General features: G+C 38.7%; 1 protein-coding gene across 2 annotated transcripts in view; it reads right to left on the minus strand.

Annotated features, from left to right (window-relative positions):
- The window catches only part of FAT3 (FAT atypical cadherin 3), a 667,316-nt gene that overhangs the window by 197,024 nt on the left and 445,222 nt on the right, over positions 1-25,070 (minus strand). For both annotated transcript variants that reach the window (XM_030828899.1, XM_030828900.1), the window contains one exon: positions 3,112-3,173. In XM_030828899.1, coding sequence (XP_030684759.1) covers positions 3,112-3,173 — 62 coding nt within the window. The remainder of the gene's footprint in view (positions 1-3,111; positions 3,174-25,070) is intronic.

The raw sequence follows: 25,070 nt of genomic DNA on the forward strand, positions 1-25,070 counted from the left end.
TCATTCAAACCACCATCATCTCTCACCTGGATCTCTATAAAAGCTTCCCACATTTCCCTGCTGCCACTGGTCACCCTTGGCCCCCACCCCAAGCCTGTCTCTGCCCAGCAGGGCAGCCGGCCATCACTTATGACGGCAGTCACATCATGTCACCCCTGCTTAAAGGCTTTCCACTGAACTCAGGAAAAATTCAAAATCATTACCACAGTCCCCTCTGTTTGCCTTTCCAATCTGCTTTCCTATAACCTCTCCCCTCCCATCCCCATTCTGCCTTTACACTCTTCATCACAGTGGTCTTGATTCTATTTCTTGAACAGAATCTTGGCATCATGTCATCAAATGCCATGTCAAACAAGACCTCCTAACTAGTCTACTGAATGTTGTCTGTCACCCCCTGCTTTCAGGCACTATCATGGAACCTTCTTTTAGTGGCTTCAGAGAGCTTCTTTCTGAAGTTACAGCATTTATTCATTTCCATGTGCTTCCCTATCCTTCCTGCTCACTTTTTGTCCCCAGGACTTAGGGCAGTCCCTGGTACACGGGGTGAGTCCAGGGCTTGCTACCTGGGGCTCCTTCTGCATTTCAGTGGTCTGGAGCTTCTATCTTTCCTGGATAGGGGAGGTGCTGTTAAATCTTTAGAAAGCCTCTGATATTATGTCATCATGTGATAATACTTAAAACCACAACAATCAACAATGATAACCACACTTTACTAAGCACCTACTTAGTACCACTGGACTGGATGTTTTACATGTATTTTATAGTTTAATCTCCCAACAACCCTATAAAGTTGTTAATTGCTATGCTGTCCTACTTCCCTCTGCAGATGATACTAGATACAAGTTGAATATCCCTAACGTGAAAACCCAAATTCCAAAATGCTCAAAAATCTGAAACTTCTTGAGTGCCAACATGATGCTCAAAGGAAATGCTGAATGCAATATTTTGAATTTTGGATTTTTGAATTAGGGATGCTCAACTAAGAATACTGAAAATATTCCAAAATACCAAACATTTCAAATCCCAAGCGTTTTTTAAATTATTTTTTATAACAATGCATAATAGATGTATATAGTTTCAGGGTACATGTGACAATTTAATACATTCATGTACTTGTAAAGATCAAATCAGTGTACTTGGGTTATCTATCATCTTAAACATTTGTTACTTCTTTATGCTAGAACCATTCTAATTCTTCTCTTCTAGCTATTTTGAAATATGCAATACATTATTATAAACTCTAGTCACCCAAATGATCTATTTAATACTGAATCTTATGTCTTGTATCACACCATGTTTGTACTAATTTATTAGCTTCTCTTCATACTTCCTACCCCATCCCAAGCATTTTGGATAAGGGGATACTCAACTTGTACTGATCAATGATATTCTAGATCCCAATCTGTGTTAGTCCAAGGTACTAAAACTTTACTCAGCATTTATGTAAGTCTGTAAAGGATGTGAATCCATTCAGGGTTCTTTTGGGGAGTGAATTCAAATGCTTGGAAAATACTCTTACTCTTTGCTCTACTATAGATCCGTCCTGTGACAGTCGCACTGCACCACAAACCTCCTGATGACAGAGACCACCTTGCAAGGGACCGGGCAGTAAGTGATCTCAGCCAGACTCCTCAGATAATGAGACACCCTTCCTGCTTCCTTCTGGGAAGTAATGGGTTCAACTATCTAAGAACACAGCCTTTCCAGGTGTCCTGGACTGTCTTCTGGAAAGGAAAGAAGCCCATGAATATAATATAAGGTCTTATTTTTCTGGCAAATGTACTTAAGTTCTGGACCAGGTAGGTACTGCAGCCTGTTAATAGGATTTTGAAAAAAGAATTACTATAATTATTTTTTTTGGCAGCCTGGAGCCTTTTATCTTTATGAGATGATAGTAATGTTTTAAAAGGATTATCATAGTATTGTATGATGATGATAATAATGATAATAATCCTTTATTATATCCAATGCTTTAAGAGTTTTAAAAATACTTTGATACAAAATAGAAGGTTTGATCCTAAGAGTGATCTTTTGAGGTATAAGGGATTGTAATTGTTTGCCAAATTTCATAGTAGGGGAAACTAAGGTTCAAGGCAATTAAATAGCTTCAAGCTATTCACAGCAGGACAGCTTCAAGACCCAGGTAGCCTGATTCCTAGTCCAGTGTTCTTTAAATAAATCATGACTGGTGAGCTAATTTAAAGAAGTAGACCAGAAGAGATTCTATCATAAGATTTGAAGGGTGTGTTTGTGTGCATGTGCACGTGTGTGTGTGTGTGTGTGTGTATGTGTGTTTGTATATGTGTTAGGAGGGGTGGTGGATTCCAGAAAGTGATTCTTAAGAACTAAAAGATTATTTTAGAAGCGTAGACACATTATAAAACCTTAACAGAGCCTTGAGTTCTAAGCATTGTCATCTGTTTCATATCACACCGTCACAATTAGATCACGGTGTCATACAAAATACCCAGGCTTCAAGCTTCCCAATAAAGACACTCAATGCTTCAAGAAAGAATGTTCTGCAAAGCTCTTTCATATTTATTTTCTCATCTCATAGCTTTTTAATGTCTCTCCAGAAATAACACTTTTAGAGTTGATTTTGCTGCAGTTTCTCTCTTAATGAATTAAAGGAGTCCATCTTATGGTTTCAGCAATAGTCATCTCTGGCAGTGACTCAACCAGCAGCTTTCTTTGTCTCAACTCTCTCCCCAAGAAAAGAAAAGAAAAGAGGAAAGCAAAGCTTCCTCATAAATGGTGCACTTACGCTCTTTCTCTTTTTACATCTGTGGCCCCAGTGGCTCACAGGACTCTGCTCCTGAACTTTCTTTTCTGATTATTGACACGAGGGCCTGAAGTCAAGGCAGAGACGTTGATAACACCATTGTCTTCAGCAAAAGGCAAAGGCTGCCCTACCACCCTGGGTCAGCACACAGGAGCATGTTGAGAAGAACACACTAGAAATCCCTAAATTCAGAACATAGCAGCCCAAGAGAAATATCTTCACTTTGATATCCACTGTTCAAATATATTGAAGGTGTAGTTTATGTTGAAGGTTAAAGAGGTTTAGTGAAAGTCAGTTTTAATGAATTCCAGTTCCCTCTATGCGCTTACCTCCAGAAAATGTTCTGCCTGCTGTTCTCGATCCAATTTCCTTGAAGTTGTTGTAATCAGACCTGTGTAGAAATGAGAATATTTGACTTTTAAATATCTGGGGCAAACAGCTTACTGAGTGTGGGGAAACAAGTCCAGTTAAAGGAAAAGCAAAAGTGGTATGGAACTGTAACTTTCTAATCCCCCATGACAATCAGAATGGTCTCACAAATTATTCTTAAAAGAAAGTAAAATTTACAAAGAACACCTTAAAAATTGTTTCAGCCTGTCTACCACAGTTGGGGTACATCTCACTTTGGGGATGTAAAAAATCACTAAAAAACTTGTTTTTCTGATAATGAAGAGTTCCAATGATTCATTTGCATATGACACTGAAATTCTGCAGTAGAAACCTCATTAAAGATTTTAGAGTTCCTGAACAATTAATAGGTTGTTTATGCTGATTAGATTCAGACTATGAAACAGTACTTTCTTACTTAACTTTTATATGCATATATAATTTTTGTTATACTTGACAAAGAATGTTATTTCTGTAATCGCTACTTGTACACATAATTATTTCAGATTTAATAACTTACACACCAAAGATCTCATACTGTTATTTTATCATTTTGTTTTATGTGTTTGAATCTTTACACAAAATAAGTTCCACATGAAAAATATCTATCTTTTCTTCCAATGGTTTCTCATAAGTGAATCACCCCTTTGAGTATAAAGACAAAGAAAAGAAAATGAGAAGACAAAACCTTCAAGGCCTCTCAGCTTATTGCACCAATTTGTCTTTTGCAGGTTTTATTATTCCTCTTGTCAAATGGCAATTAGGAGGTCAAATTTATGTTCCATTTCTTGATTCCACAATGTCCCTAAAGAGAATATGGGGTGGGCTGTTTTCCTGGTATATGCTGATGAACAATGGAGGAACAGAGAAAAATCATATGAAAAGCCTGCTCCCAGTGCTGGTGAGGTAGGTGCAATGTGGAAAGGTATTTCCAGGGGCTGTGAAAGAGCTCTTGACCTCAAGCTTCTGTCTTATACAGAAGTGGTGGGTGGGAGCACACAGATTTTAGAGAAAGCCAAGAAGAGACCACAGGAAATTAAATGGCTCCCCACGGCCTTCAAAATAATATCCCACTCAGAGTAACATGGCTGTTTACAAGCTAGCCCCTCCTCTCCACCTCCACACTCCCCACAGGAGGAAAACCTGTGTTTCCATTGCGCAAATGATCTAACTTTCCATGAATTCATTCTGGAATGTGCCCCACAGATTTTTTTCTTTATCTTTTTTATTGTAAATTGACAAGTTGTAGGTGTGTGTGTGTGTATATATATATATATATATGGGGTATATATATATGGTGTATATATATGGTATATATATATGGTATATATATATGGTGTATATATATGGTATATATATATGGTATATATATGGTATATATATGGTATATATATGGTATATATATGGTATATATACATGGTATATATATGATATATATATGGTATATATATATGGTGTATATATATGGTATATATATATGGTGTATATATATGGTACAAAATGAGCATATATATATGGTACAAAAAAATATATATATATATGGTACAAAATGAGCTTATGATTCAAGCATACCATGTGAAATAATTAAATCAAGTGAATTAACATATCCATCACCTACAATACTTATCATTTTTTTGTGGTGAGGACGTTTGAAATTTATTAGCAATTTTGAAATGTACAATACACTATTATTAACTATATTCATCCAAGCTGTACATTACTACACTGAACTATATTTTTTAAGTTTAGCTCAGATGTTAGCCTTTGCTGACCCTCTTTAACAGGGTTAGGTGGCCATCTGCTCTGCCCTCATGTAACTGGTGCTCTCCATTATTGATCTCTGCCTTATACTAGAATCCTTTGTTCACATGTCAGTATTTCCCCGCTAGACAAATTGACAGAGTTACTTCATGGGAAGGGCCTGTCTTTTGATTCAGAAACTCTGATGCCTACCTAGTACCTCACCTAGAACAAAGAATAGGAACTCGTTGATGCTTAGTTAATGAAAAGTTGCTCTGGAAGAGATCCATTGTATTCTATTCTTCAGTTTTGCTACAGACTTGGAATGTGTTTGTTTAGGAGGGTATTGTTTTGTGTGTGGAGGGTGTATTTGTGGGTGGGAAAGGCTTGTGTGACATGTGTACTCATAAAGTTTACAGACTTCCTCTGTGTGAATGAGCAGTACTAGGCACTCTTGGATGTAAAGAGCTACTGTCCGAGATTAAGGAGGAAAGACTGCCACCAAGAAGGTCAAGGAGGATCAGTGACTTTCCTTCCTTAGCTGACCATCGGAATCACCAGGGAAACATAAAAAACATGGATTTTTGTCTCCCTGCTCCATCTCTCATTTACTCTATCAGAATCTCTTGGGGTGAGGCCTGTGACGGTCCTCTGATTCTAAGAGTAAAGTACTATTGAATTCCACTATCTTTCACTAAATCTCACTGTGACTTTTCATTGACCTTACTTCTTCTGACCAGACATGCCCAAGAATGAAATACACGGAACTGCTCTAGCGTCTAGATCAGAACATTGGGCTCAGTGTGTGGGTGTGGGGTGGGGTGATGGAGATAGCCTGTGAGTGCCTGCTGGGGGGAGGTGAGGAGAGGAATAAAGGGCAGCACAGTGCTCTGAGTCACATTGACAGAGGGTCTGTGGGGTCACCCCAGTGGATGTCTAACAGACACATCTGACACCTTCATTTTTGGGCCATTCTATTGGACAAGGTCATATGTCACAGAGGCTCTTTCAAAGTGGGGAGTAACTCTCTTCTCACAAGGCAGGGGAAGCTTTCATGGAGCCTCCCCTCTCCTGTGTGGGGGCTCCTCTATTAGAGTTCACAATAGGAATGAGACATGCTTGTTATATTGAGGCTATAAATGAGTCAAAGGGCTGTTGGCCTTCACCCTGCTGCTCTTCCAGCCACAAAAGACCAGGACCCCTTTGCCCTCTGTTCCCCTGGGAACTCTCTATCATCACAGGTGCTCCTTGCCCAGGGTCACATGGCCACAGCCCATTGTGGTGTGGCTGTGCACAGGGAAGAGGTCAGCTTCCTCTCCTGATGATTCTTAGGGTGATTCTTTAGGACATTCACTTGTTTTCACAATGCCTGCATGTAAGTGGGAGAGCTGCAGGGTCCCCTTCACCTTCATACCTTCACCTGGATGTGTTTCTCACATATTGATCAGCCAACAGAGAGAGACAGGCTTCCTGAAAAGTCTGAAACAACATACACAACAGTGAACTCGGAGCTGTGAGGAAGACAACCAGTTTCTGTTCCTGGAGTAGAAAGACACAGGAAAGCCTCTGCAGGTTACAATTCTCTTGGCTTCTACCACCTTTATTTTCACAGATATGAAATAAAAGGCAAGAAATAAAATGTAAGTTAAAAGTGGAAATCGGTAGGAAATCAGATGAGGTGGTATGGGGATAGGGAGTATCTGCTAATGGGTACAAGGTTTCTTTTTGAAGGGATGAAAATGTTCTAAAATTACAGACTATGGTGATGGTTGCATAATTCTGTAAATATTCTGAAAACAATTAAATTGTATCCTTTGAATAGGTTTAAGTTTATTGCATGTGAATTATATGCTAATAAAGCTGTTAGAAAAATCACTAGAAAACCATAAACCCTGACTTTAAGGTTTTAATAAGTCTTTTATATTTGGGAAAGGTAGGCTCTTAAAAATATTTACATGAATGAATGAATGAATAGGTTAGTTAGTTTAGGCCTCAGGCATGAAGGAGGGTTGAAATGAATAGAGTTGATTGGGCTTGTCCATGGGAATCTGGAACATGGAAACATTGAAATTTTACGGTTACAGCAACAACCGGTAGTTATTTGCAGTTGAACATAAATAAATACATCTTGTTATCAAAATCTTGATAAAATAAATCTTGTTATCAAGCCAGGGTCAGCTAAACCACTAAGGTGTAAAAGCTTTCCTCCTGCTCAAAGTACCTACTTACGATGAGCTACGGCACCTCACCAGCACTGCCATTTTTTACAGTCAGAAAAGAATGCAGTGAGCCATTCTTTCTGGCCCAGAGGAATTAGTTAAAATGACCAGTGCTACCTCTTCATTTATAATAACTTTGTTGTAGCTGAATGCATTTGGAACAAATAGAGAATAAAACAACAAGACAATAGAGAACAAGACAAAACAGAGCAACCTCCCTCCTCAACCACTCTGACTCATCACTGGGGAAGGCAACCCCATTCTGTAATCTATACGAGAGAGGTGTGTGCATTACACATGTAACTGTAGACCCACTGGGCACAGTAAATTGGGGACTGACATGATGAAATTGAATTTCAAAGATAAATCATAGGCAAGCTTTTGAATGTGGTTTGGAGATATAAACAAACACATCATTTGATATAATTACATATGCAAACCTCCAATTTAGGAGGGGAAGTACGCCAGTCCTAAGTGAATGATACTCAATATGGGGGCGGGGGAGACATATGGCTGGAAATGTGCAATTACTTTAAAAATGGCTGCTTTTGATTTTTTGTTATGGAAGAATCTAATGACCTCTCTCTGAGAAACAGCCTGAGCATGAAAATGTGGCTGCCTGTTCGAAACAGAATTCAAAATGTTCTAAGTAGTTATGGTCAGAGAAGTGATACTTGTAAGGATGACATCTTTTCCCTGATTTTTCTGCCTGGGTGTCCTGGGTCGCAGCTGTGTAATCTGCTGCCATGACATTCACATTTTCTTTAAGTGCTACTTGAAGCAGTGCAGGTCTTAGCTGTTGCAGCATAATTCTCCAAGACTGTTGGAAGCTGGGTTTGGTATTTTAAAAATACAACTAGAATTATCAGCTTTGTGAGTGACAATTAATTCTTTCCTCTGTGTTCTTCACATCCCATCCCCTATGCTTCTCACTTCTTCATGTCTATACCCAGCTATCTGGTAAACCTTTCACCATCCTTCCAGACATTTGAGTTGTTACTTTCTATGTGAAGCCCTCTCAGACCTTTCTTTACCTGGCACGTTGCATGTAATTAATTCATTTATCATCTGAATCTCCATCTAGACTACAGTTGCAGAAGGCAAAGGCTTTGGGTCTTCAAACACAACTAAGCCCACAACCTAGATCAATGCCTCCTCAATTTTTTGAATAAAATACTACTTTTGCAGAACACAACATTTTGCTCTAATTATTTGCCAAAGAGTCAGTTTTCCCTAATAGGGCACAAGCAAAAGGGTGGTGAATAAATCTTACTCATATTGTATTCCTGGTGTTTAACACAGAAACTGGCACATTGTAGGTACCAAGCAAAATTTATCTGAATGAGGTGATGTGGATGTAGTCCTCCAGAACTCTCAGTGTTATTTGATTATACAGAGTGGCCATAATGGTTCCAATGCATGGGTGTTAAAGCTGTCTGAATGCTCTCCTCCATCCTTTGAATAACTTTAATGTTTTCCTGTTTTTTGGAGGTCATCAGAGCAATTCCTGATAGCCTTTTAAAAATTTTTTTCAGCAGCTGATTAAATATTTTTAATCTTTAATCCTATGCACAAAGGATTTGTGGCCATTCCATTGTTCTGTCCCATCCTGATTTCTAACTAATTTAGGGAGAAAAATAGGAAAATAATAATATAGTTGTATCCAATATTTATTGAGTACTGAATATGTGCCAGGCACCATATTAAACAATTCATATGCATAATCTCATTTTATCTCACAATAGTTCAGATATCATATAGTCTAAGAATATACATTACATAGTTGCTTTTTTAAAAAACAGACCTAATACATGTATTTACCACAACTTTAATTTTTCCTCTAACTCTGAAATTTCAGAGAAATAGGAATTATTTTGACTCCATTTGCAGGAAGAAACAGTTAAATAAACTTGCCTGAGGTTTATTTGTGATTTATGACCATACCACAATTCAAACCCAGGGACTCTTGGCCAGGTATGGTGTCTTATTCCTGTAATCCCAATGCTTTGAGAGGCCAAGGCAGGAGGATTGCTTGAGGCCAGGAGTATGAGACCAGCCTGGGTAACATGGTAAGACCCTATCTCTTTAATAATAATAATTAGACAGGCACCTATAGTTCCAGCTACCTGGGAGGCTGAAGTGGGAGGATGGCTTGAGCCCAGGAGTTTGAGGTTACATTGAGCTATGATTACATCACTGCACTACAGCCTGGGTGAGAGAGAGAGGACGCTGTCTTTAAAAAAAAGAAACCCTGTAAACCAAAAACAAAACTAACTCTGGAGCTTCTTCAGTGTTTCCCTTTTATCTCCCTAGCAGAAGATGTGGAGCATTGGCAAGGTCATCTATCTAGGGGCCAGGAGACCTGGGTACCAGAATTGGCTCTGTCAGTAACTGGTCATAAGATCACAGGGAATCATATTCCTTCTCTAGGCCTCAGTTTCCTCATCTATGAAAGTCCTAATGTGTCTTTTCAGTGTGAAGAATGTACAGTAATGTAAGGATTATTACAAGAACATCATTAGGCTTCTTCCTTCCCTGCTTTATTCCCTGAGCACATTTTCTTCTCAATGGTTCTGAGACCGGTAGTGCAGGACCTGGGTGGGTGACCCAATCAGGAACAATACATGCTGTGTTATAGTTTTTATTTATCCACAGAATTGACATGAAATTAAACATCCTATGCATATTTCTCAAAAGGAGGAAAGTAAAAATATCAGTTAAGTACGTGCTTTTAAATAGGGAAAATACACACACTGGTTATTCCCACATTTACGATGTCTTCTATAAGATTCTGACTTCTAGAACCCCTATTTCCACCTCTTTCCCTTCAGCCCATTAGGGAGCATTAAAATATTCCCTGCAGTATTTACATATGGACATCAGGCTGTGCACTTAATTTGGAGAGAAATGAAATGCATGCATGGTAAATTCAACTTTCAGGAGTAGAGGAAAAATTAAAGTTGGAGTGAAGAGTTGTATCACATTTCCTTAAAAAATAAACAACTAAGTAATATGTATTCTCAGACTGGATGATATTTATTTGAAAAGAAAAAATACCAGAAAGAAAAAAATATATATACAAGAGCTACAACATCAGTTATAAGGGGGTTAAAAAAAAAGGATTCTGGAAACTGACCCCACGAGATATGCTTCTTAAGTAAGGGTTGTTTCATCAGGTGTAAAGACTTGGAATTGCTCAGTTGAGCACATGGTGCTGCTATTAAATTTTCTTAAGAAAAGTTGACAGGGGAAATCGCCCATGGAGCTTAAGCCTGCAAGTTGGACTTCTCTTTATAAATAGAGATTTCTAAGATGCTAATAGAAGCTTTAAAACTGTAAAAGTGAGGGTATATTTTAAACCAAAGTATGAAGATGTTGTGGGTCAAACATGGTTTATGGCTGTTGGTTTTCTGTAATAGATACATTTTATTTCTTTCTTTGCAAGCCAATGGATGGCATTTCTGAATTCTGCCTTAGCAGCAGGGAAATCCCAGGCAGTATTTTTCTGCCAAATACTTTTCCCTTTGGATTCAGGATTCTGTAACCGCTACAGGTAGCAAAGGGAACAAGCTATCCTGCAGAGGAAAACTGTAGAGGCTAGCACAGACCTGGCAACTTCCCTTCAGGCCTAGTTGACAGATGGAGTTGCCCACAGCCTGGAGGGAGAGTTCTAAGGTTCAGGCAAGCCCTGCTTCCTAACTCTACTGCTATATTAGATTGATTAGAAGCATTTGGGTCAAGTCCACTTGTCATCAGAGTGAAGGGTAAGGTGGGATCAACAAGGGAGGGAGTAGTGAAGATGATCTTGTATGCCTCCTCCTCTGTATAATCCTCTCCTGTACCCAGTGGTCTTGCCATCCTCATGCACACATGCATGCATGCATGTGCACACACTCATACAATTAGAACAAGAGATGCTGTGTACATGCCTAATTTTACCAGAATACCTGGATACTTCCCACTCCCATCTGTTCTTCCATCAATTCCTCTCCTCACCACGTCTTCATGGCTCTTCCTCCCAATTGCACAGAGCCCTCTGGTTCTGCCTTCCGATGCTGCCTAGATGAGGATGCATTTATGCACCTGAAGAAGTCTCTAGGCTATTAAGTTAAACCTTGAATGCCATATTGGATTTCTTCAGAGAAATTAAGCCACAGATGGCGAACCAATACTAAGGATGTCATATGAAATGATGCCATCTTTAGGTGCTATTTACATACCACTGATGTGCATGCTCAGATGTGCAATATGGCGCACTTCTCCCCCTTTCGCTTTCTGCCAAGACTTTTTTCATAATTCTGAATATTGGATAATCAAAATAAAGAAGGATGTGACTGGCAATCTAAATTCCACTATATAGATGAATCCTAGAGATTATCTAGCCCAGGAAGCATTGTAGTATACTGGCTAGCAGTACTCAGGCTCTGGCATCAGACTGCCTGGCTTCCCATCCCAGTTCTACCTCTAGGCAGCTGCATGTCCTTGGGCAGGTGACTTAGCTTCCTCATCTATAAAATGAAGCTTATTAAATTAAATAATTAAAAATGCTTAGCATGGGTCCTGGCACATACTACATGCCCAAATAACACTATTCTTATTATCAGCTCGAAGAACAGTGCATGGAGTATCATATGTGTTCAATGGTTTAACTTTGCTTCCTTCCCAAAACATTTAATACTTACTCTGTCATCTGACAGATAAGGAAACTGAGGCTTACAATGTAAGGAACCTGTTCAAAGACTGATTTAAAAAATCCCTTTATCCATGCATGGTTACATGTTTTTGAGAGGATAATATATAATACTCTTGCTACTTGAAGCATAGCATGCATTAGCATCATGAGTGCTACTTGGGAGCTGGTTAGAAATGCAGACTTGTAGGCTTCCCCCAGACCTAGATAATGTATGCACAAGAATTTTAAGACGACTGGCTCTAGACCATTGTTGGTTTTCAAACTTGGCTGTGCCCTGGAATCGCCTGGGGAGTTTTAAAAAATACTCACGTCAGGGTTCCACACCCAGAGATTATGAATTATTTGGTATGGGGTGAAGCCTAGGCATAGGTATTTTTTAAAAATTCTCCTAGGTGATTCTAATGTTCAGCTAGGGGTGAGAATGACTGTATATCTAGTTGTTATCTTGTGGATGATGGGGTTATAGTAATTACTTTTATTGGCTTATCTAAATATATAGTTTTTCTAACATGAACAACACTCAACTTTATGAAATAAAATAATTTACAGGACAATAAAACAGAGGCACCAGGAATAGCCTCCCGTATGTCATCATCTGAATTCCACAACGTTCTGATCTGAATCCTTCCAGCAAAGGACTAAACTATGTGGTTACCATGTTTGTTTTGACTTTATTTATTAATTAATAAATTAATATTTAAAGACAGGGTCTCGCTGTGTCATCCAGGCTGAGTGCAGTGGCATGATCATAGCTCTGCAGGCTGAAACTCCTGGGCTCAGGCAATACTCCCCACTCAGCCTCCCAAGTAGCTGAGACTACTGGTGCATCATCATCCCTAGCTAGTTAAAAAAATTTTTTTTTTTTTTTTTTTTTTTGAGACAGAGTCTCGCTCTGTCACCCAGGCTGGAGTGCAGTGGTGCAGTCTGGCTAATTTTTTTTTTTTTGTATTTTCAGTAGAGACGGGGTTTCACCATGGTCTCGATCTCCTGACCTCGTGATCCGCCTGCCTCGGCCTCCCAAAGTGCTGAGATTACAAGCGTGAGCCACCGTGCCCAGCCAAAATTTTTTTTTTTTTTGGTAGAGATGTGGTCTCTAATTCCTGGTCTCAAATTCCTGGCCTCAAGGTGATCCTCTGGCCTCGGCCTCCCAAAGTGCTGGGATTCTACGTGTGAGTCACCTTGCCCAGCCTGTTTTGACTTTAGATCTGAGGCATGCTAGGCATGCCTAACAAGGAAGACAGGAAGCCCTGCCTTCCCATACTACACTGGCTTCCATCAGCTACAATTTCACTTCTGCATTCAGGCATACTTTCTTTTACTGCCTACAGCGTTACACACTGCCTAGCCCCATCTGGCCACCAAGATCTCCCTAGCAGAGGTGGAACACCACCTCCATACAGATGCTTTCTCTTCCCCACAAAAACACATTTGGACACAAGGCAAAAGATCAAAAGATACAACAAGTCTCTATATTTTCCTTCATCAAACTAACAATCCAGTGAGAGAGGTAGACACATATAAGAATCACTACAGTACAAGGCAAGGTCTAACACACACCCTAGACAACTTTGAGTGTCTTTAAGAAGGAAAAATTAATGCTGAATTGTACAATTAGAAAAGATAAAGGAATGAGCTGTGTTTGTACTGGGCCTTTAATGTTTAATAAGAATCTGACAGATAAGTTGTGAAAAGTCAAAATGTCCAATCTCCATTTAAGATTAATGGGACAGAAGCTTAACAAAAACGGTAAACTTGGGTCTAAGTCCTGGCTCTGCTATTTTTTTAGCTGTATGGACAAGGATAACTTCTCTGATCGCAGTCTTGTCATCTCTGAAATGGGGACAGTACTAGGTTCCTCGGAGGCTCGGTTAGAAACAATAAAACTGAGGTGCTTGGCACGGTGGCTTGTACTTAGATGCTGTTTAAAAAGCAGACACAGTATCTACAAAAAGCAGTGTATTATATTTTATTTTTATTAAAAACTCTAATAGCCCTGGGGTGCTATTTCTAGCCTATATTAAAAAGGAAAACCTTATTGTATCTGGATTGTTCAACCCCCAAAATGTCTGAAAATTTAATAACCAGGCAACTAAAAGTTGAAGTTTCTTTTTGTTCAGATGAACACTCTAAAGTTCTGTAATTCCTGATACACTTGAGGTGTGAAAATAGCCACTGCACTCCCCTTAGAAATCATGTCACTGTAAATGTTTTGTTTCTACATCTGTTTTCATCTGACAGATAAAATCAGGAGGATGGATAAAGTACAAATTACTCAGAGAATGTGCAAAGTCTTGAAAATGCATGTGTGCTTTGTAGGCATGTGATCCTTTAAGATCATCTTTGCTCTATAATTTATACAAGACCGCTTAGGTAGGAGTTATGTTTTGAAACTCAATTTTAAAAATCTGGAAAAAATATCACTCATATGGAAAGCTTTGAATGCTGTCAGAAGACTGATAATGCTTTTTGAAAAAAAAAAAACACATATTTTCCAGTTAATTTTCACTTAATTCAAACTTTTCCTTTTGTCTTAAATTTATATTTACATTGTAAAACCTCATTAGTTTTCATTTCACCTGTCTGAGAATATGTAACAGTTCCAAAGCTGATTGGAGTTTACCTTTGCGCTACCTAGGTAAATTAACAGGATGAAGAGGTCTCAGGGGAATATTTATTGTACTCAGGATAAACCATTTGCAGAGCACTTCAATTTTAACAACCACCATTTTGATGTTGTAATTGCAAACAGCCTATGTAACTATTCATTAGAATCTGTCCAAGCAGGTCTTTTGTTTGGCAACACTATGCTAATAGTAGCATTAACCTTATGTTTTTATTTGAGAGCAGTAAATATGTGTTTCCTGAAATATTCTAGAAATCCACATTTTCAACTGCTATAATGTGCTCCTCAGAGTCTGAATGAGTGGCATTTCACTGTCTTTCTGTTCTCAGGGAGGAAGTACCATCTCTTATAAGAATGATACAATTTGTGCTTAATCATTTACCAATACAACTTTGGGCAAGTCTTCAAAAATGTGCACCTGTTTCTTCCTCTGTAACATAGCAATCATTTTATGGAGGAGCAAATAATCTCTTCATCACTAGGGGTAACATACAATATTTTTTCCATATAAACTTAAGTGGAAACAAAGGAGAGATTAGTATTATTTATAACTGCTTTATAACTCCTTGGAAGAAATGCTGAATAAGTCTGGGAAGAAGCCTTGTATTTTGCCTCTGCTCTTTAGCAGGGTACTTCATAAACAATTCCTTTATACCATTTTGTATTCTGTTTACATGTTTTTTTCTGTCAATAGACTGTGGCTTCTCCAGGGCAACCATATTTTTATTCATTTAATGTTCATTAAAGCAATACCTTTTAAGAGCCCAGGCTACTCATTGTATCTTTTGTGCTTAGCACAGGGCCTGGCATATGAAGGGCATCAATAAATATTGGTCTATTGACTAAATAAACTATAATAATAATAATATATAATTAAATATTTATAGTAAACACAATCAAATAAATATATAATAATGAAATGTGTATATAAGCATGTGCACACACACACAAGTGCTTCCATCCAAAGCAGGTAATGGTCTATACATATGGGAATATTCATTTAGCATTTATATTACGGCTTGTAAAAACTTTTTGGGAAAAGTTTCCAAATTCAGAATGAATTGTGTGCTGCGATGATTACTGCTATGGGTTTTTAACATAAAATGTTACAAGTTCATAAAAAGCCATGTTTTTTTGTGTCATGTCAGAGTCTGCAGTCTGTTTGGTTAATTGAGGTTAATGGAGGGAAATGGCAGATTGCCAGTGCTAATGAGTTTATCTTGATTCTTTTTGATATGTATTTTATTTTTCTGTTTTTACTTTTTGTTTAACTAAATTATGTTATTTAAGCAAGAATCTGTCATGTATAAGTAGGAATTGATAGCCTATCAGAGAGGGCTCAGCCCATGTTTCATTTCTCAAAAAACATTTTAAAAAAGGAAAGGAGAGGTTGCAAAAAATAGTCAGTCTCTGATTTCTCTAGGTCCACCAAGCACCCCACGATACATATCAAAATGGAGGATAAGACAAAGCGCCCTGTAGGATCACACTCCCTGGCTGGAGTCTGATGAATTAATCCTTCCAAAACTCTACTAAGAATCTAGCAAGGAATGTGCTAAAGGCATATATCACCCATGTCTTATAGAAAAGATGAACTAGGTGGCATTTTAGTTTCTTGTTCAGAAAAGAAAAAGAAATGCAAATCAAATGAGAGAATCATTGAAAGAGTCAGGAAGAATCAGATAGCTGCAAATACTGGCTCTATGGGATCAGGGCTAGTATGGGGGTGTGGGGAGAGGCAGGAAGCACCAAAGACTGCCATAAGCATCTATATCTAGCTTGTTTATTCCATAGTTATCCACAAGATAAATATAACTACATATCATTTGTTGAGTGTTACATCACTAAGTAGCTAGATCTGTTTGACTCCTAAATTTGTGCCCTGAACTGGTATACTGTAATTACAGTATTCGCTTGGCTTTACTGGTTCCCTTGGTAGAAGTGGAAGAAGTTTGTTCAGATTTTCCTTCTATTTCAGAAGCAAGAACAGTGGTGGCAGACCTGAAATGTGCACACCCCATGGCAAATTTAAAATTAAGAGCTGCAACTGGCAGTAGGTCTGCTGGGCACTCACGTCCAGGGTCCCGGGACTTTCTTTCCTTTCACCTTTACTTTTCATCCCAAGATTGATCTCCATTCCACCCATGCAGTTCAGCAATGGTTCTAGGAGAATAGGTGCAAAATGTTTCTTCTACATTTTCAGCCATTTGGCAGTCTTTCTTTGGGACTAAGGGTTTGTAATGGGTAGGTACACAAGAGGTACCCATTTAAAAACCAACTAGTCAAATGAACATGCCACCCAGATTAAAAGACATTTTCATCTTCTTTGTTCGCACTCCGAAAAATTCAGTATCTTCTGAACAAATGGCTGTGCATTGAGCCTGAGAGTAGATTTTTAAACCATTCACAGCTCTGTGTCAGTCCTTCATTCTTAGGGAAAACCAGCTCAATGCTACTGTGGTTGTAATTAGTGGATAATTAGTACTTGTACATGTCGATGCTACATGTCATGGAACTCGTGCCGGGTTTAGCATCCACTCAACAAGATTATTTAATTTTGCTGTAATTTTAATTCTATTGAATCACATTAATGCCTTGGCACTAGAAAATCTGCGACTAGCTAGTTCAACTAAGGCTTGAAATTATATTAATGTATTTCATGTTTTCCATGAAAAAGAAAGTTGTTGGAAGGTTTCTGTATTAACGAACTGAAGCTGCATTCCACAGTCTTATGGGCCATTTTGGGCTTAGGTTTTTAAATATCATGTAAACCACAATGCCAGCCCCACCACTGGCTTGGCACTGGGGTGGTTGGCTTTCAATGGATGCTGAGAATAAGGGGAAATGGGAATTGAATAAATAGAGACATGTGGTTAGAGGATTGGATGAAATTATGCAAAAAGTTAACATGGGGAACAGAGGGGTGAAGCCTTAACAACAGCTGGGGGTGCAAGAAAAGGCTTCCCAGGAAGGGATCTCTTGGGTTGGGATGAGTAGAAGTTTTCCAGTTAGACAAGGAGTACCTTTTACCATATTCTGATGGGAAAGGAAAATCATACAGGGAAGAAGAACCTTGGTCCCAACCCCAAGTTACCTCAGGAGACTTTAGGGGAAACCCTAGAATTTTGTTTTACATATTGTCGGAAATGGAAGAAAAAAATATCTTTTCCCTTAGGGGCATGCAATCAGTCAGCTCTCTGGTGGAAGTGTCTTCATACATTATGAAACGGCATTGTGGGCAACAATGGAAAAAGTCCCCACTCCATTCCTGTCACCCTCAGGATAAAGGGACCAAGACCACATTAGAAAGCAAGTAAATAACCCTCACAATAAAACAGGCAGGAAATGCTGGAGAGTACCAGTTAGATACCACTTTTTTTTTTTTTTTTTTTTTAGACAGAGTCTTGCTCTGTCGCCCAGGCTGGTCTACAATGGCTTAATCTCAGCTCACTGCAACCTCCTCCTCCTGGATTCAAGCAATTCTCCTGCCTTGGCCTCCCAAGTAGCTGGGATTAGAGGCATCCACCACCATGCCCGGCTAATTTTTGTATTTTTAGTAGAGACTGGGTTTCGCCATGTTGGCCAGGCTGGTCTCAAACTCCTGACCTCAGGTGATCCGCCCACCTCGGCTTCCCAAAGTGCTAGGATTACAGGCCTGAGCCACCGCGCCTGGCCCAGATACCATTTAAATAGCGCTTCCTTCCCATTCCCTTGTCCTCCTCTCAGAACACATTTGTTGGGTGACCAACCATCCTCGTTTGCCCAAGACTGTTCTGGTTTAGCATGAAAAGTTTCAGTCCTACTTCCCAAGAAATCCCTCAATATCGAGGAAACTAAGATGGTTGATCACCCTAGTTTCAGTTCGCAACTGAATGCCAGGTATTTGTGATTAACTTCCCAAATGGTAGATTGTCAAGGCTGAACCAACATGAGTGAGAGCGATTATTACGTTGGCTCTGCATCCAATGTTTTGCAGGTGAGGAAAGTAAGGCCCAGCTAGGAGCAGTGACTTAGATTCATTCATACAATGCTTAGCTCCAATTAGGTAATGTGCCTGCTCAAAAACACTCAGAACTACTTTACGATTTTTTTTTCTTTCTCACATAATCACATGTTTCTAAAAACTCACAGCTTTTCCTTGACATAGTTAACAACTAATTAAATTGTCTGAGTATTCCCTATGTGGCAGGCAGTATGCTGAGTACATGCAAAATTTCACTGAATCCTCATAACAATTCTAAATTACTATAAGTTGCTAAATACTATTCTTATCCCCATTTTGTAGTTGAGGAGATTGAATCTTAGCAAGACCGTGTAACTTGCCTAAGGTTTTGCAATGAGTAGGTGAGAAGAGATTTGAAACTCAAGTTGCCTGACTCCAGAATCCTTATTCTTAACCACAAAGACACAGGACTCCTTTTTAAACTTTATCTTTCACTATTTCTATAAAATTACTCCACCATGTAACCACAATATGTGAAAGTGCACAGGGATGGTTTCCCCATTTTCACATTTTATTTCTATTCTGTCTCATTCTTTCATTCACTGGAAAGGCATCTTCAGATAAGAAGCTAAGCTTGCTTTGCATTGTCCAGTGAGTTTGGGCCCCCCTCCCCCTCCCTCTCACACTGATACTGCTTCAGAAAAGTGCAAATTTGATGTGCTGGCAGTGTTTTCTGTCTTAAGCCGTTGAGCTCTTATAGGAGCAATCCAATTAAATGTCGTGTGGTGTCCCATTAGCTGAAGGAGACCCTAAAGGGATTCAAATGCCATGCTTCTCTTAAGAGCTGTGTAGCACCTTCACCATTTAGATTTCTGCTACTTCCTTCTGAGGGCTTCTGCTCTTAGGTTATGGGCTTTTCCAGCTCTCCCACTTGCTAACCTCTTTCTTCTGAAAGCAAAGTCTTTACACCGCAAATACATTCTACTAAATTCACCAAAGCATTGCAAATTTATTACCAGGTTCCGGCTGCCCTGAAATTCTTGCTGTTTCTCGACCATATAAAGCTCATTTCTGCCATAAGCCTTTGCCCTTGACCTTCCCTTGGCAATACCCTTCTCCTCTCCTCCTCTCTTACCCAGATGTCTGCATGGCTAATTCTTTCTTTTTCAAACAGATCCCAGTTCAAATGTCACCTCCCAAGAGAATCCTTCCCTTCTCTAGTTACATCACCTAAAGTCTCCCCTGCTTTGTGTTACTTTCATCCATCCCTATCTGTCTGAAGTCATCCTGTGGGCATATTTGTTCACTTATCTATTGCCTAGCTCCATCTCTAGAATGTAGGGTACAAAAAGGCATTTCATCTCGATCTTTTGTGTGCATTGTCATATACATGGCACCTAGGACATATACATGGCACTATGTGCTGTGGCACATAGTAGGCCCTCACTAAATGACTCTCGAATGAAAGAATGAATGCCTATATAAAAAATACTTCCAAACATTGCTGAAGCCCTCCTGTCCTTGCATTTAAATATTCTGCATGCTTTTTGTCCTATTTGAATTTTCACATTGAATGTTTTTAGTACCATTTTTGACTCTACCACTAAAAGTTTCTAGGTTTTTCCCATCAGGGAACTAGCAAGAAGGACAGTGAATGGGAGTCAGAAGGATCCAGGCTCAGTACCAAGCCTCCCTGCTGCCCAGTTAAATGACCTTGGGCAAGTGATTTTAAACTCTGTGAGCTTAAGCTTTCTTACCCAAACAATGAAAAAGTTTATATCTACCTCATGGGAAGAAGAGTGAATATGAATTGAGATGAGATGTATTGCAAGCACTTGCAATGCAACAAGTACTCAATGTGGTCCTTGCCCTTCCCTTATATAGTTATTAAGTACATTTAATTTTTTATGAAAAAAAAAGTAAAATTCGTATAGAACCAACAAAGATCCCCAAAAGCTAAAGCAATCCTAAGCAAAAAGAACAAAGCTGGAAGCATCATATTGTCTAACTTCATATTATATTACAAGGTTATAGTAACCCAAACCACATGGTACTGGTATAAAAATAGGCACATAGATCAATGAACCAGAATAGAGAACCAAGAAATAAAGTCACACATTTATTGCCAACTTATCTTTGACAAAGTTGACAAGAACATACATTGAGAAAGGATAGCTTCTTCAGAAAATAAATGGTGTTGGGAAAATAGGATTGCCATATGCAGAATGAAACTGGACCACTGTTTCTCACTCTATATTAAAATCACCTCAAGATGGAGTAAAGACTTAAATGGAAGATCTGAAATCATAAAAACACCAGAAGAAAACCCGAAGAAAACTCTTCTGGGTATTGGTTGAGGTGAAGATTTTATGGCCAAGATCTCAAAAGCATAGACAAAAAAAAAAACCAAAAATAGAAAAATGAGACTTAATCACACTAAACAATTTCTGCACAGTAAAATAAGTAATAAATGGAGTGAACGGAAAACTTGTTGAATGGGAGAAATTGCTTGCAAACTATTTATCAAACAAGGGACTAATATTCAGAATATACAAGAAACTCAACAACAGCAACAAAAAGTCCCATTAAAACTTGAGTAAAGGACATGAATAGACATTTTTCAAAAGAAAATATACAAATGGCTAATAGGTATTTGAAAAAATGTTCAACATTATTAATCACCGAAGAAGTGCAATTTAAACCACAATAAGATATTATCTTACCTCAGTTAGAATGGCTATTATTAAAAAAACAAAAAATAATAGGTGTTGATGAGGACGTGGAGAAAAGGGAACTCATAAATACTATTGGAGGGAATGTATATTAGTTTAGCCATTATAGAAAACAGTATGGAGAATTCTCAAATACCTAAAAATAGAACTACTATTTGATCTAGCAATCCCACTACTGGTTATCTTCCAATAAATAAATAAATAAACCAAAAAAAAAATACTTGCACTCATATGTTTATTGCAGCACTACTCACAATAACAAAGCTATACGATCAACCTAAGGAATCAACAGATGAATGTATGAAGAAAATGTATATATACACACAATGGAATACTATTCAGCCATAAAAGGAATGAAATCACGTCTCCTGTAGCAACATGGATGGAACTGGAGGTCATTAACTTAAGTGAAACAAGCCAGCCAAAGAATGTCAAATATCACATGTTCGCACTCATAAATGAGTGCTAAAAAATGTGTACACATGGATGTAGAGAGTGAAATGATAAACAATGAAGACTCAGAAGGGTGATGAGAAAGGTAGGATAATGAAAAATTAGTTAATGGATACAATGTATGTTATTTGGGTGATGGATAGACCCTAAAAGCCATGATTTGACCACTATGCAATCTATACATGTAATAAAATTGCACATGTACCACATAAATTTGTGCAAATTTAAAAAAGTTAAAAAAGTATATTTAACTTCTATAATTTCACATAGTTACCCAGATGTAAATTACTAAGCAATTAAATTATTAATTGAACATAGGGAGCTTGGAATATATTTAAGAAAGCCTTAGAGCTCTCTGTTTTCTTTAAAAAACTCGGAGTCTTAAGGGGCCAACTTTAAAAAAAAGTCATTATTAGAAGTTTGGTCTCAGAGCAATGCCTCAAGACCAGCATTCTTGCTATGAGTTGAGAGTTTCTCCCAAAAGGCATGTGTGGGAAACTTAATCCCCAGTGCAAGAGCACTGGGAGGCCTAATGGGAAGTGTTTAGATCATGAGGGCTCCACCTCCATGAATGAACTGATGCTAATTAATGAGGCAGGAGAACAGGGTCTGGAGGTAGGGAGCCTAAGGCCGACTCACACTGAGTTCCTAGAACTCAATCAAAAGGAAAACTCCACCTCTCTACACCCAAATAACAAAAGGCTAAGAGGCTATTCCCTTTGCACTGCCTGCCAGATGAAAAATGAAAAGTACCTCTGATTGGTCCCCTCTTGCAACCAGTCTTCATGTGAGGAGGGTGTAACTTTGTAATTTCACCTCAGCCTTTGATTGATCCCCTCCCAAAACCAATCAAACATGTACATAGGGTCTAAATCTAATTTCACTTCAGCCTCTGATTGGTTCCCTCTTGCAACCAGACATTTGCACGGGGTGATTTGTAGTTACATATTTGCAGTTACAAATTGTAATTAACTTTGAAGTCACAAAGTGAACTTTGTAACTTCACTTCAGCCTCTGATTGGTCACCTCCCATAATCAATCAGTCTGGTTGGGACCACTCCTTCATTTACATAGGGTGTAACCAAGTAACCAATGAGAAACCTCTAGAAGGCATTTAAACCCCAGAAAATTCTGTAACCAGCACTCTTGAGCAGCTTGCTGGATCCCGCTCCCACTCTGTGGAGTGTACTTTCATTTCAACAAATCTGTGCTTTTCTTGCTTCATTCTGTCATTGCACCGTTTGTGTGTTTTGTCCAATTATTTGTTCAAAACACCAAGAACCTGGACAATTAGCAGTCAAGACCTTCCATCAGTAACATTACAAAAGGTCTTGAGGCTGTGAGTTCTTGCTCTCTTACCCTTCTGCTTTCCCCCATGGGATGAGACAGCAAAGAAGGCCCTCATCAGATGCAGACCTCTCGACCTTGGACTTTCCATCCTCCAAAGCTACAAGAAATAAAGCTCTTTTCTTTATAACTTACCTATTCTCAGGTATTCTGTTATAGGAGCACAAAAGATAATCCTGCTGGCAGAAAATTCCAGGGAGATGGATGTAACTGCTGCCATCAGACAGGTCAGTGTGAAGGTTAAAAATCTAATCTCATTTGTATCAATGGACTGGATTCAAATCTCAGAGTTCATTTTAGCCTCTTGCAAATGAGACTATCAGAGCAACTCTCTGCTCCTCCAGGCAAGGATCTCTTACTTACATATCCCTTTTACCCAGGTGTATTCTTCCTGTATAAATGGGGCAGTTCTGTATCTCTTTTCTTCTATCATGTCACTGTTTTTGGTAAAGGACTTTGTGGCTTTTGGTCAGAGAGGCTGCACCAGAAGAAAATGAAATGGAAAAAGCTCTAGAGTGCAGAAAACAAGGCTAAACATCTAAGTTGCTGCCTTAGATACTTTATGATCTTATGCAAGTCACACAAGCACTCTGTGACCCAGTATCTTGCCTGTAACAGGGATAATAATAACTAGTCTAACCACGTAGCTCATCAATTTACCATCATCCATGACATTTCAACAACTGTGTCTTTAGTAGCCCAAAGTCCCAACTCAACCTGATATTCAGAGCACATTATGACCAGATCCCAGCCTTTCTTTCCAGTTCTAACTCTCCTTTGCACTGTGCCTGTACTTAGCACTTTAATAAGTGCCAGTTGAGAGAATGGATACAAATGAGAGAGTCCAAATAAGACAACTTTAAATAATCTATTTCAAATAGAAAGTATTTTCAGCTAAAATGAAACGGCAATTAAAGTCTCTCCTCTTTCAGACCTAAATATATAGCTGTGAATAAGAAAGAATACACAGTAATAAGTTCTCCAGCCATCCTGTAATTGAACAATCTCACTTTGACTAAGATCCACTTCTTCTCAATCTTACTTATTTCAAAGTTCAGTTTAAATTTCATCTCATTCTTTGATTCACTCAACAAAAATGTATTGAAATGGAATGGTTTCAGGCCAGGCACCAGGTAATTTTACCTTTTTCAGGAGGTTTCCAGGTGTGGCCCTTTGGATATAAGACCTGCCATTTCATACCTCTGAGTGACAATCATGAGGGCCTTAGCTGTATTTTAAGATAACCAGAACCAAACAGACTGGATTTCAGTCCAAACTTTACTATTTTGATTTCTGTGTGACACGGAGCAGACTCTATTTCCTTATTTGTTAGGTGTGGAATAAGACCAACTGTATGTGCTTATTAGAAATATAAATTATGATCATACATATAAAGCATCTAGCATGAAGCCTGAAGCATTACAGGTGACAAGCACATGCGAATAGCTGCCTTATCCTGTCCTCAGCTGGGCCCAAACTAAACGAGTTTCCATTTGGAATAGTCTTCATTTTGGTTAAATGTATTATATTACAGTAGAGGTAACAACAATTATTTTAAGCCAGAACATATATATGCTGCTCGCTGCTTTACAAGCACCCACACTTTCTTTTTTCTTACCTCTGTGGCCTCCATCTCTATGCTCATTGCCACTCTCTCCTATTATTATATGTTGGCAGGGATCTCATAAAAGGTTGCTCCTGTCAACAGTCTCAGGATGAAAACAAAAGACCAGAACATCCAGGCAGCAGCATCCTCTTTATAGCTTTCTCACTTGTTAAAGTGAGAGACTGGAGTGATCACCCAAAATTACCCAATCAACCTAAAAGGGGAGATGATTTTTTTTCTCCTGCAAAACCTTTAAACAAGAAATAATACAAGAGAAATGAATCTTGTGTTTCACTTTTCTCCGAATGGTTCTTAGTGGAGAATACGATCCAGTTAAATTTAAGTTCAATTTGACCCAAGTTCTTGTAAGATCAACACACCTCAAATGGAGGGTGATGGGAACCTCATTACTTAGAATTGGACAAATAACCTAAGGCAGTATGATTATAACCTGGCAGCAGCAATGGTTTGCTTAGCAAACTGCCTGAACCTCTGCTGGGAACATTTAACACCACTTGTATTTTGAAATCACAGGCTACATCTAC

Source organism: Nomascus leucogenys, chromosome 15, assembly GCF_006542625.1.
Source record: "Nomascus leucogenys isolate Asia chromosome 15, Asia_NLE_v1, whole genome shotgun sequence".
Taxonomy (NCBI): domain Eukaryota; kingdom Metazoa; phylum Chordata; class Mammalia; order Primates; family Hylobatidae; genus Nomascus; species Nomascus leucogenys.